General features: G+C 42.0%; 1 protein-coding gene across 3 annotated transcripts in view; it reads right to left on the reverse strand.

Annotated features, from left to right (window-relative positions):
- The window catches only part of tp63 (tumor protein p63), a 50,163-nt gene extending 35,811 nt beyond the window's left edge, over positions 1-14,352 (reverse strand). The window contains exon 1 of one of the 3 annotated variants that reach the window (XM_077583035.1): positions 14,165-14,352. In XM_077583035.1, coding sequence (XP_077439161.1) covers positions 14,165-14,202 — 38 coding nt within the window. In that variant the 5' untranslated portion in view covers positions 14,203-14,352. Of the gene's footprint in view, positions 1-12,533; positions 12,657-14,164 lie in introns of those variants that run through there. The other 2 variants (XM_077583031.1, XM_077583032.1) reach the window with 2 other exon arrangements.
- Between the last annotated feature and the right edge of the window lie 8 nt (positions 14,353-14,360).

The raw sequence follows: 14,360 nt of genomic DNA on the forward strand, positions 1-14,360 counted from the left end.
GTTATAGCAGCATCGTCAAGACAAGAGTCAATGTCGCTAGTTCGTTTTTTTTTTTTGTTAAAGCTTATTTGAATGTAAATGAAATAGTAAATAGGAGACTCAAATGAACGATTATGAAAGTCTGATTAAAAAATGTTCACGTTTCATCAACTCAAAATTCTGTTAAAATCTGAAGTATTATTTCTACTATTTATACAACAAAATCTTACTAAATTGCAGCATTTGAATTATTATGGTAAAATCCCATTAAAATTTGTTTTTTCATTGTTATTTCCGAGACCTGTATAAATCCCAGCGTTATGATATTCATACAACTCAGGTCGTGTTAAAATGTCAGCATCATTATTCATTCATATGGCAAAATCCCTTTGAAATCCTGGTAATATGTCATTAAATTCACTGCAAAACAAAATCCCATTCAAATCTCAGTATTATGTTCATTATAATACAAAATCCTGTTAAATCCTGTTTATTTTACTGCTAAAATATCAGCCGGTTAAAGAAAGAAGGGGATATTCCTCAAACAAATTCTCCACAAAATCCTGGCCATGTTATTTTGACAGCAACATTCTGTTTAAACCTTAGCATTATGTTATTCATACAATACCCCCCCCCCCCAAAAAAAAATATATCAGTCTTATTAACTCTTTGACTGCCAAAAACGTTAAACAACGTTTAGTAAAATCCTATGGAGGAGTGCCAAAGACGTTAAAAGACGTTTTTTTAAAAAAAAGAGGTGAAACTAACCATTTTCTATTGTTGATTACTGAAAAATGGAATAAGGTAGAAACAAACTTTTTTTTCTGATGAAAGATGAGAGTCCAATCTTTCATTTGGTAGTATGTGTGTTTCCATAGTCCAAACACATAATTTTCTGTGGACCTTGAAATATCAGTCAAAAATGCTTAAATCGGCTGGCACCCACGGCATCCCTTTTCTGAAAACGTCTGGCAGTCAAAGAGTTAATAATGCAAAATCCTGATAAAATCTCAGCATTATGTAAATATTTGACAAAATCCTATTATAATCTCAGCATTGTTATTCATGAAACAAAATCCTGTTAAAATCTCATCATACATTAACATCTTATTATCTAATCATTTATTTAAGTAATCATGATATTCATACAACAAAAAAACGTGTTAAAATCCCTGAATTCAGTATTGTTGTTGATATGACAAAATCCTATTAAAATCCTGGTAATATGTCAGTGTTATGTTATTTACACAAGAAAATCCCGTTAATGCGCCTTTTAACGTGCCAGCGAGAGGACAAAGCGACCTCCGCGGCGGGCCATTAAATGAGATATTTTTACGAGGGTCGACACTCGACACCCTTACATCATTAATTACACTAAGGCCGGGCAGCGGGAGCCCGTCACTGAGCCTCGATTACTTCATTTGACATGCATGTGCGTGTGTTTATGACTTGGCGGCTACGTCATGCTGTCATCGAGCATCGCGGGTGGCTATCAACCACATCCCCCCCCCCCCCACACCCTGACAAAATAGACTTTAAATTGGCCGTAAATGTCTTAATCCGTGTTGTTCATTGTCCCGCCGCCGGCATGATACGAGCCATTCACACGTGTTTGCATAGCAGTCGGCCCGACAGCTGACGGAAGCTCGGCGACGGCTGTCAGTCATTGAGGAACGTCACTCTCACACGGTGTATGCGTGCGCTGGGGGGGGGGGGGGGGTGGTTATATGGACATACTTGAGTGCGTGAGTGCGTGTATATTCCACCGGGTGACTAATGCAGGGGAAATCCACATGAGTCAAAAGTGCCAGTGTCCGATGCAACGCTGATAATTTACGGCCTATACGCTAAAACTGCCTGGCAACCCGGCATTGTTACCCCGAAGCCCCCCCACGCGATATCCTCGCTGGGAATACGCTAAAAGCAAGGCTAAGTGCAACAATGGTGGCTATTTGGCCCGCTAATGAGGTCTGAAATAAAATATGAGGTGCGCATGAGCAGCATTTTATGCATATCTTAAAGCTTGCGAATGTAAAATATATATACATCAGCTCAATCAAAACTCAACAAAATCCTGTTAAAATCTCAGCATTTTCATTCATATGACAGAATCCTAAAACTGTATTGCAATCTTCCAAATATGTCATTGATGGTACAAAATTCCATAAAAATCCTGTTAAAATTTTGTTATTTAAATAAGAAGTTCCTGCTCAAATCTCTGCATTGTTATTTACGTAATAAATCATGTTGAAATCTCAGCGTAACATTATTGATACAATCAAGTCTCCCAGAAACGTGTTGTTCCTCAAGCAAGAAAGTCCTGTTCAAATCTCAACTCCGTTATTCATGTGACAAATCCTAAAATTGCATTAGAATCTCCAAAAGGTGTCATGGATGAAACACTTCCTTTTAATCCAGTTAAAATCTCAGCAAAACCCTGCTAAAATCTCACCACTGTTATTTATACAACAACATCCTGTTGAAACCTCAGCATTATGTTATTTATGCAAAACCAAGTCCTGTCAAAATCGAGTCAATGTGATTTTCAAACGACACAATCCTGTTAAAATCTCAGTAATGCTATTCATGAATCAAAATCCAGTTAAAATGTCAGCATTATACCATTTGTGTTATTATCATAATTTGGTAGAATTCACTCAAATTATGACACAATTCACTTAAATTACAAAGTAATCGGATTCACTAAATTTCACTCTAATTATGATACAATTCACTCCAAACATTATGATTCATTCCGACGATGATGTGGTACGAATTGTTCCAATACGATTCCGTCTTAAGTTAAGTAAATTGTGTCGTTGTTTTTTCTGAGCACGATACCATTTGATTGACTCCAATTACGACGCGCTTCCGCTAATAATGATATGAATGATACGTTCGATCGACTCAAGCTACGATGCGATTCACTAAAATTAAGATCCAATGCGATTCACTCCAAAAACTCACTCCAATTTGACATACCGTATTTAGGGTCTTTAATGAGAAAAATCTTTTTTTTTTTTAAGTGAACTGATGTTTAAATCTTAGGTTATGCGTGACACACTTTCTCAAACTGCTAGACAATTTTGATACGTATTGTTTTCCCCCCTCATTTCCCACGGTGTCATACACTTTTATTTTGTCACACTGCGACACTTCCGTGTGATACTAAGTTTCCCTCACGTTTGGGAAAATGAACGTTGCCTGCGGCGGGAAAAGATGATGAGTCAGAGTCTGATAATCCAAAGGCGGAGTCGTTTGCTTCATTGGGAACAAAGTTTTTTGTTTGTGTACGAGAATGTTGTTGACTAACCATTTGTCATGGACTCAAGTAAGTATGGTATTAAAAATAAGGCGTTTGCGGGACTTTCATTTGTAGCTAAACATAAATGCTATCAATGCTAACATCCAATTTCCATGCTAGTCTATAGCCTTCAATGTGAGGCTAACCGCTAGCTCACCGTGCTGCCAAACAGCAAGTCGTGCAAATGAAACAAAAACATCAAACTGTAAACTTAAAACTCGCTCCTCTACAAACAAGTAGAACTGGATTTTTTTTTTTTTTATCTTTTCTCTTTCCAAGGACACTGAGCTTTTTTTTTCTGGGTAAACGCAATCCACGATTTCCTCTAGCCGCTGCCAAATATGAGGAACACAAGTCATGCCGTTAAAATCCACCACTGAACCTGTTTTAAGCCACTATTGTTTGTTGTTGTTTTTTTCTCCATTGCAGTTACTTTGCGCGGTCTTATTAACATGGAAGATGGCAAAAGTTGGGCCGGTCAAAAAAAAAATGCAAGGTTGCACTTGCGGACGATCGCTTTCGATATGTCAGGATATTGATTTATGGCCACCGACGCGTAGCGTTATTAGCACTAGCGCTCGGCTATCGCCACGTTGGCCAAACCCACTGATCTGAATATATGACGGGATAGCCGATAGGCCGAGACTTTTGAGGTCGCGACGCCGCCATATTGCTCCTCCCAAGAAACGTTTCTCAGCATACCATCCTATACATTTACAATATCGAAATTGGAAAACATTTGATGTTTACAGGAGGAAACGTGTATATTTTTTTATTAAAGAATTATAACTGTAATTCAACAAATTATATTGGGATGTAACCAACATGAAAACACAAAAACAAGCAATTGTGAAGTCTGTCCTTTAATATATATTTGAAAACTTAAACTCTTTGTTTTTTGCCATTTTGTGCTGGAATTTAGACGTGAAGCTAACGCTAACTCAGTTCAAATCCTCTCTTTGCCGCTAATCCCTAATCTGACGTGGCTAGGCGGGGGGGGCAAACGACCAAGAATTCGGACAAGGGTGCCGATACTTAACACGGTGCGAGCAGCTGGCCGCCGCGACCTGCTTCAGCACTTCTGCGCGGTAACCCGATCGTTCCGCGCTCGAAACTCTCAGAAAGATAGCGCATGACGCAAAAGTCGCCGAGCGGTGTTTAGCACAACGGCGCTCGGCAGTATCCCGGCAACAGCCCTCTCGGGCCACGGCTGCCATTGGCCCGGCCCCGAACCTATTAAAAAGCATTTCTCGCCGAGGGCGCAACGACGCAATGCTGACACGTTAGCCGCCGCGCATGAGCTTACACCGGGCCGCGTGTAATCCAAGCGAGGGGAAGTTCAAGTGTCCTTTGTCACTGGATACATACTTTAAAAATAAAACATGCTGTCCATGTCGTGGGACGCATGGGACGAAAGAGAAGCATTCCGCAGGGTCGCTGGTGAGAAGATGGATGCGAGGGTATAAATACGGAAAGACGGAATTCGGATACACTTCAGTTATGATTTGATAGGATGCAATTCGATGGTGTATGGTTCAAAATGATATGAAAAACAAACAAACAAGTCATTTAATAAGTCGTTTAACTAAGAGCAAAAAATATTGAAAATGTTGAAAAATTGAAGTCAAACGTCAGACTTCTGTTCTGCGCTGTGATTGGCCAGTCTGCCTTTCCTCACAATCACCATTTTGCAATGACCTTGACTTGTTTCTATTTCCCCGAGTGTTTAGTTGCGCTTTGGCCAGGCCTCTTCATGCCCGCCGGCTGATGTCAGCCCGCTAATTGGCAGGCTTTAGAGAATTGACATTGCTATGAGCGCACGCGAAAGCCGATCCCGCGTCGGAATGTTAGCTGTGTCAGGTAGAGAGCCAGCTTCCTGCGGCGTAACGTCACATGTCAATCTGTCGGCGACAAGCTTCGGGGATCGGACCGGCGCATCTGTTCATTTGTCCGGGGACGGTGCTGCCGGGCTGCCGGCGACGTTTCCGCTCATCTCGTCTTACTATAAAAGCCGTACAATCGTGTTGCGGTCCACTGATGTAGCGACGCCATTCCTGGGCAAGGCTGGATGAAGGATGCCCAGGAATGGCTGTTTGCTCCATCAGTGGACTAAAAAACATTTCTTAGTTTAAGTCGATTTGCCATTTAAACAGTCTTCAAATCACAATCTGCAGACCAACTAAGAAGCCTGCAGAACTGGTTTGTGGAGGCCCCCCGGGGCACCCTGCAGATCCGGCTCTCCATAGCACACACTCACCAATCATGTCAAGCACGCATCCTCCTGACAGGCACTCGCACACACCAAGTCATAGCAAATGATCTCGGGAGGGACCCGATGACAAACCCCTGAACTTTCCCTCATGACGGGAGGTCACCGATGAAAAGGATCCGGTGGCACATAATGAACACTTAGCGTCGCTCGCTATTCCCACCTGATTTTTTTTTTCCCCGTATGCTGTGTGTGTGTGTGAAGGGCGGAAAATGTGATGAATGTGTCATCAGTCAGTTTTTCCATGTAATCTGCCGACACGCAAAATTGCTCCCTTTGGGCCCCGCCCCATCCCAACGCTTTCCAGTCACCCGGAAAGTGTTGCAATACGTGCCAGACAAAAGGAGAAAACAGCCTTGCCAATCTTTTTCTAACTCTTTCCCTTCACGAACTTCACTCCTACCCCTGAACCTGACCCTGAAGTCTAGACCTTAACTCTTAACACCTCCAATTTACTTTGAACCCTGGTCACAAGTCACTCAGTGAACACCCAACCCAAGGGACTCAACATTATCCCTAACCTTAAACTTATGCCAATGGCTGAACCTGACACCCTAAAAGGCAAAACCCAAACTAAACTTACTTCTAACCCGGAACTAACTACCCCTCACTCCTAACCTTATCTCTTAACCGGTTCATCTTGTTTCCCGTAATGAAACCTCCTAACCCTTCTCACCACCTTCAACTTCTACTCCAGAACCTTTCCTCTACTTCAATCCCTGAACATTACATTAAAACCGTAGACTTACTGCACTTCCATCCCTTCAATTTGTCTTGAAAATAATTTGCATAACTTCCTATACTTGTATTGCAAACGTTACTTCTAAACCGAACTCCAACCTCTTCGCAACATAAACTTACTTCTGCATACATGTCAACCCATAAGGTTTGTCCGTATTTCTTACGGATTTTTAAGTGTTGCAAAAGCATACGGGCGTATTTGGAAATGAATACGGATTTAACTGTTTTCATGAAAATAATAATATTAGTATATATTGCTTACCCTTTTTAAATTTATTTAGTATTTACTGTCGGCTACGTGCTACACGTGTGCATAAGCTCGATTTAAACAACAACCGGTCACAAAATCTCGTCTATCGCGCGAGACTTCTAACAGTTTCCTGACATGCGCAGTTAAGAAATTTGTGTTAGCGCGAAAATTGCGAGTCGTTCGCAGTGGTTGAGAAAATGGGGGACAGGCCGGCCAAAAAAACAAGATACACCGGACGTTTTCGTTCGGAATGGACGGATTTATTTAAGGTAATTGGTCCGTCAAAACTTGGAGAAGAGTATGCATCATGTTCGCTTTGTTGACGGGACATTAAGGTTGCGGCATCTGGCATTTACGATGTCAAAGAACATTTGAAATCAAAGTTGCACGAGAGAAATGTGAAGCAACAAAAAAGTCAACCGTCCCTGTGATATTTAGAAATCTGTTTTTTCTTTGTGCAATAAAATGTCATTTGGAACAAGATACTGTCAATGTCTTCATATAAGAAAGAAAGTAAGGTAAGATTAATGTTATTGCATGAAACAGCTTTAGTATTGATAAAACTGACATAAGGATTTTTATGGGAAAATAAGGATTTTATGGGTTTGTAATACAGGTGGGACCAAATTAGGGTTGACATGTATGCTTCTGTTCTTGAACCGTAAGCCTCCTAACTCCTACACATCACATCTTAAATGTATTTCGAGCCCAAAACCCCAAACTGCAAGCAGAGCAGTCGTTTCTTTCTAAGCTTCTCTCCTACCCGTGAACTATAACGCTAAAATCTACCCAAAGTCGAATGCATTTCTAACCCTGAAGCGAACACGTAAACTGTAAACCCTTCATTTACTTCTGAAGTCTACTTCTTTTTTTTCTGGAGAGTCTACTTCTAAGTCTTACCTCAATCCCAACCCCCTCCAATCCGTGATTCTTACACGACCGCACTCCTAAACCCCAACACCGTCAACTGACTTCCATCCCTGACCCTTAGTCCTCAATCTAAACCATCCTCCTAACCATAAATGCCTTAAACCCCCTTTTGTACCTTGACCTAACTCATTAACTGCAGTCCTAAACCTGAATCCTTCAAATGTGACTTCTATCTCTGAACCTTAGTCGGACATGTGCAATTCTCACACTTCATCCTTAAATTTACTCCAAAACTGAGCCTATACCCGCAAAACCTGAACCTACTCCTCCGATTGCCGTCTGTCGCTTATGGCCAAACCTCTTCTAGCGCCGACTCTTACCTCTAAAAACACACTCCTAACCCTTACCTATCCTTATGCCATAAACTCCCTCCCGCCCCTCAAGATTGCCCCTAAAGTGAAATCCTAAACGTCCTTCCCCTTAACCTTCGCTCTAGCCTTTAGCCTTAACCCCTAAACACCTCCCCCCCAGCTAATCTGCAGGTCTGGAATGCGTTCGTAAACTCATTTTTTTCCCCTCTCTCTCTCCATGTAGGACGACCATTCAAAGTCGGCTTAGGCTTCCTTGCGAGGTGGCAACGTGCCAACAACCATAAACGCGTCCCTAAAAGGCAGCTTCATCCTCTTTAAGGACACGTCGGCTTGAAACGACGTGCCGTGTCCGACACGTGAGTTGAGTGTATTTTTATTTTCTTTTGTTCTCAGTATGCCGCATTTTACTTGTGTTATGTGAGGAACAGCTCTCTCTCTCTCTCTCTCTCTCTCTCTCTCTCTCGCACACACACACACAGAGAGTCATCGGGTGAAGAAAAGAAAGCAATCTTTCATCGAGTGAGGCCTTTTCAAAACAACACGTCGTCACAGTTATCAAAACAACGTGAGAAGAAGTCGCTGAATAGATTGCAGCCATCCAAATGAAACACGAGTCCAAAGGCTGTGCTTTAAATCACGTTGCGCATGAACAAGTGGCACATCAGAGCCGCTGGAATGTATACGCTGTCCGACCAATAGGAACGCGATCGGGACAACTTTCAGGGTAAAAGTAGGGGTTTTGTTGTGCTATATTCCATGCATATCACGATACGGCCATTGTACGAACCCTAACATAGCGAACAATCTCTATGTTTAAGAGGTTAGGGTTAAAATGTATCTCGTTCAATATGGAGGACCACAACTGCCAAAATTTAAAATAAATAAATGAATGAATTGTTCTGTTTTTATATTCACTTTTATTCATTTATTTAGTCATTTATTTATTTTTAATTTTGGCAGTTTTTGTCCTCTATAGTTAAAGCCATTGATTCTACAGGAAAGCGTTTTTCGTGGCGGCATTATTAAATAAAAAGGCCATTAATATATATTTTTTTAAAGCCGAAATTATTTTAAAAATCCAGAAAAAAAAAAATATATATAACATTGTTAAGGAAAATAGCATTGAATAGACAGAATAAAAAAACATTCAATAATTGCCCATTCTAAGAAATATATTAATCAACATAAGTCATTAAATAATTAAAAACTACTAACACATAAAAAAAGATGTCATGAAATAAATGCTATTAAAATACTAAAAGACTAAATAGACTAATTAGATTAAATATAGAAACAAAATATTTTTAAAACTCATACATTAAATACTCATGATTACAAATATTATTCAACAATAGATAAAAAAAAATATCATGTACCTGACATGGATAAAAATGGGTGGATTTTGCTACTTAAACTCATATTCCACAAACGCAATTTTAATCAGAATGTGGTGTTTAGACATGTGGGGCTTAATAGAACATATCATTGTAAAGAGTTTAGGTTGACATCCCCTTTAAAGTTCATCTGATACTTATGTCATATGTCATCAAGTATAAAACGTGTTTTTTGTTTTTCTTTTATTTTTTTAACATAAGCTACAACTATGGTGATGTGATTTTTTTTTCTGATGCTGTCATCATTTATGTTAATAGCCGCAGGTCCAGTTTGCTCGCAACGAGATGGCATTTTAGGTGCAAGGTTAAGATGTCCCGCTCTTGATTGGGGCCCCCTTAAACCAGTCAACCCCCCCCCCCCCCCCCCCGAGCATGCTGACCTTTGGCCGGGGCGTGGTGCTGCTTGGCACTCTCCCTCACACTCTCTCCCTCACTCTACCCAGCAGCAACAATCCCTCCGACCTCCCTCCCGCTACTTGCCAAATACGCAACGTGGATATGGCTGGCATGTTGTACGTTGGCACAGGCAACATTTGAGAGCGAGACGGGCAACAGCTGTGCCGCTCCGGTTTCACCAGATGTCCCTGTCCTCCCGCATGCACTGGACTGTACATCCACTGCATCCAGATAAGTTGTTGACAACAGACACTTCATTTCTTTGTAAAATTAAAGAAATTAATAAGGTGAAGCCCATTAAAGAAAAATAAAAAAAAACTCAATTTTAATAATCATCCCCTAGGTGGTATTTTGTGACCCGTTTTGGGCTTTTTTATGTTTTGGACCAAGCCATTTCAAAATAAAGTAATGCCCACTGTGTAGTTCAAATCTGACTTATTTATGATGTATGGAGGTCAAGTCTAAATTATTTGTAAAATAAACCTTAATCAACATAATTTTATTAAAACGCTAAAAATAATGTTTACATACATTACAGCAACATAAAGCTTTACAAACATTTGACTGTATAAAGTCAGTAAAATGACACGTTGCAGTAACTTTAGCATTTTTAAGACTTTTCCATGTCAAAATTTGGGATAGAATTGTGTTGTAGAACAGCGTGCTAAGTGGAAGAACTTTCAAGGATTTATTGCTGATATTAAGTTGTTTTTTGTATGCTTGACGTGGGAGAGAAACAAATATGCAAGGAAAACAAGTGCCAATATTGAACAGTATTTATTTTTTAGATTTTTTGATGCATACGCTGCTCTTTGATTTTAAGTGACGTGATGTGCAAGAATCCCCAGTTTGTTTTATTTTAATATACATTTTTGTTTTTTTATATTGACGCCATGTTTAGGTGTGACATCCTCTACTAGTGTATGTTTATAGAAATGTTCAATAAAGTGAAGGAAAAAAATGTAGATGGGAGACGTGCATGGGAGTGAAGGACTGTTGAGTCCCCCTGCTGGTCGTAAGGTGAAGTGCATCTTTACATATTGTGGAATGTGCAGGTTGAATGCTCACTGGCAGCTCTTCTGCCTGTTTTATGTTCCTTTAGCAAATCCCCGACATATTTTGCTGCTCCACTTGCAACTTTTGTCGATTTTCTGCTCTGCAAGGAACTATTGATTTCCTTCAGAGCTAAACTGCTCCACTCCGCGTTTTCCTACTTGGCTATCAATTATTTTGCTTTGTCTTTTCTCCACTAGCAGCTTCTCTTGCTGCCTTCCATTCCATTAGCAACTCTTCAACGTACTGTAGGCTACTTGCAACTCATCTTTTTCTAACAATTTAACTGTTCCGCCTCCATTTTTTTCCTGATCCGCTAGCAACTCCTTTGCCCGTTTTCTAGCTGTTCTATGCTGTTCCGTTAGCAACTCTTTTTCTAAAGGGCTAAACGGTTCTGTCTCCATGTGTTTTCATGCTCTGCCTCTGTGGTTCCCTCTCTACTACGAAAATCCTTAATCTTCTTCAACAAAAACAAACAAAAAAAGGAGATCTTGGCGCAATGAAATTTGCTGCAAATCAAATACGAAAAATACCAAAATGGCCACCGTCTGGCAATCCTGGATGCGGTTGCTAGGGTTCCGCGGGAGGCCAAGGTTCGTCCGGTAGCGGAATTTGTCGGGAATGTGAGAAGCGGGAATGCGACAGGGACCGCGAGAGGCGACCTGGAACGGCCCTGGCCAGACGTCCGCGCCAGGATGTTGAAGGCGCGTCGCATAAAACAAATTCTAGCGGCCGCAAATACCTGCAAAGCCCTTTTCGCGGGAGGAGGCCATTTTGCTTGCTTGTTTGGTAAACACGTTCCAGCTGTCAGGGGGTTAGCGCCGGTTGCTAACGGGCTAGCGGCGCCACCATTGTGGTTGCATGTGTTGTCGATGCAGTAAGTGTGAACGAGGCAACGTGTGCGGGGACACAGTATGTGACACACGCTGGCTTTATTTATCACACGCACAGATATGGAAACACGCTCGCACACACACACACAGGTATACGCGCACATTTCACACACGCACACACATAGCAGCTGTCAATGTTGTGTCTGGAGGCGTTTTAGGTGAACGCGGCCACTTGGAGAAGCGTCAAATCCGCGGAGCCTCCCGACTATGTAGGCCGCTACACACCCTGAATTCCCCTCTGGCTGGCCCCCGAACACAAAAGCCCAGACGAGGACGACCAATAAACACCGAGCAGCGTTTCGTTTTACGGGTCGCCCCACCTTAGCCGCGCTTACTCAGCAATTATTTCATAACACATAACCTTGGATTCGTACCTTTGCGCACAAGGTTACTGCCCCAGTTAGAACAGTCACAATTTTTTTTTTTATAAATGAGGAATTATGTCGGAATTTGGTGGGAAAATTTAAGAAAACCCTGAGTGGGCAGCAGATTGGTAGTATTTATAAAAGAGTTGCTAGTGATTCATGAAAACAGAAAAACAGAGGCAGAAAAGTTGCTAGAGGGCAGAAAATCCAGAGGAAGAAGACCTGCTAACAACAAAAAAGGCCGATGACTTTGGAGACAGAAAGTCAGGAGAAGAAAAAAGTAGAAGATTTACTATCAAAGTGGAAAACAGGGCGGAGTGTTACTAGAGGAGCGGAAAAATCCAGGAGTAACTAGCAGATTATTATTATTATTTTTAAATCAGCGAATAGGTGAATCCGCTGGTGCAAACATTTTGTGGGTCCGACCAATAGGAGCATTGGCAGCACACGAGTTAAACAAGTTGTTTATCAAGTCATTCCGAATGACAATTAAAGACGTTTTGTCTGTTGAGATTCGTTCGTGTTCCTGCCACAAAGTGCCAACGGATGGAGTGCAAAATAATTGGATGGAGTGCAAAATAATTGGAGGGAGGTGCAAGGAACACAGCGATGAAGAGGATGATGATGTAGCCGCAGGTAGCAAATTACCTTCACGGCCTGGAATGCAATCATTGGCTGGGAAAGTCACTTTGGATCGGCTTTGACGAAGTAACAATGTGTTCCTACCGACAAAAGCACAGAAACGCATCAGGATAGCAAGTTCGACACAATTCCTGCAGCCAATGGTTTTGTGATGTGCCTTTTTGTTTTACACACGCTCTTGTCTCGAGATTTTCCTGTTCCACAAGCAACTCTTCCACCTCCACGTTGCCAGCAACTCTTGCGCCTGTTTTCCATTTGGCACGTAGTCGCCACTGGCCAGTAAGAGGGCGTAACCTTAGCTAACCAACCAGGAAATGAAAACTGGGGAAAATGACATTCACCTCTAATTTCTACATGATTTTTTTCAAAAGTATTAGCTTCATTTTGATTTGTATGTTATTATAAGTGCCACTGATTGTCACGCCCATCTAAGTGGGGTGAAATTGGTTCTCCGCATTTGACCCATCCACTGAGGGAGCGGTGAGCAGCAGCAGGGGCATGCGCTCGGGGAACAGGGTTGGGGACCTCTGCTCTGCAACATAAGTGCCAAACTCCGGTCCTGGAGGGCCGTAGTCGTGCAGGGTTTTGGAGGTTTCCCTCTTCCAACACAAGCTGATTCCAATCAGCAGGATCGTTATCAGGCTTATGCAGAGCTTGCTGATGAGCTGATCGTGTATCAGGTGTGTTGGAGAAGGGAAACAGCCAAAACCTGCAGGACTGCGCCCCTCCAGGACCGGAGTTTGACACCTATGCTTTACAACGAGGCCACTGAGCTATACGGAGTTCTATGGCCATAATGTAAAGCTAATGTATGACAGCTTTTGTCAACATTACAAATCAGAAGGAAAATTTGGATTTTTTTGCGTGTGATTACATAGCCTGAGGGCTGAAGTACATAATGATGTGTAATTCCTACAAAAGGAGCAATTGAGGACACGCAACACACCCACACGCCCGCCCAGATTTAACCTATATGGCTTTCAGTGCAAGTTAAGTCACATCTGCCAGCAAGTAAAAGTGCTTGCAAGTGAGTAAAACACAGGCTAAAGTGGAGCTAGAGGAGGAGGAAAATAGAAGCCAGATAACGCAAAAAGTCCTGAAGACTTTCTTGAATAGCAGGAAGGTGAAAGGTTGCTAGTGGGCCGTGAATACGGGGAGGGGAAAAATTGTCAGTGTAGCAGAAAATTCTCGAGGCGGAAGAGAAATACGGCGAAAGCTGCTAGTGTTTGTGCTTGTTACTCGACTCTCATCTAACCACTGAGCAATTTACACGGTCAAACGACAGAGCATTAGCATTAAGCTAGCAGACATTAAAGCAGCTACGTGGTTGTTTTGAATACATGTACTTCCTAAATTTGACTTTTGGGCTGTTACGCACTTAAGAATCAACAGGCTTCTTGAGGGCTTTTGTGGGTGCGAGCCGACGTCAGCGTGGTGAACATCTTTTCACAACCCGAAGAGGAGACGCATAACAAGATGTATGGACAAGGTGTTAAGCTCGGGGCCACAGCAAAGAAGCAAAGAGCTTGATCCCACAATGAGAGACGCGACCTCACTTGGGGAGGAAACAGGTTAAACCCCCTCTGTGGCCCCCCCCCTCAGGTGCTGATACTCGATACCCGGGTGCTGAACTCTACCTGCTACTTTGCCTTGTGGAGCTACAGCTGGACGACATGCTCGTTAAGATACTTAACCTTGTTTCCTGCCCAGGAAGAGAGAGAGAGAGAGAGACACTGAACGCCAAGGCTTGACTTTGTCCACATTCAATTGAATTTGTTAGTCGTGGAAGTACTGTGGGCGCAGAATTCTGGAACGGGGTTGGGGGTGCAGTGG

The sequence above is a fragment of the Vanacampus margaritifer genome, chromosome 13 (assembly GCF_051991255.1).
Source record: "Vanacampus margaritifer isolate UIUO_Vmar chromosome 13, RoL_Vmar_1.0, whole genome shotgun sequence".
NCBI lineage: Eukaryota > Metazoa > Chordata > Actinopteri > Syngnathiformes > Syngnathidae > Vanacampus > Vanacampus margaritifer.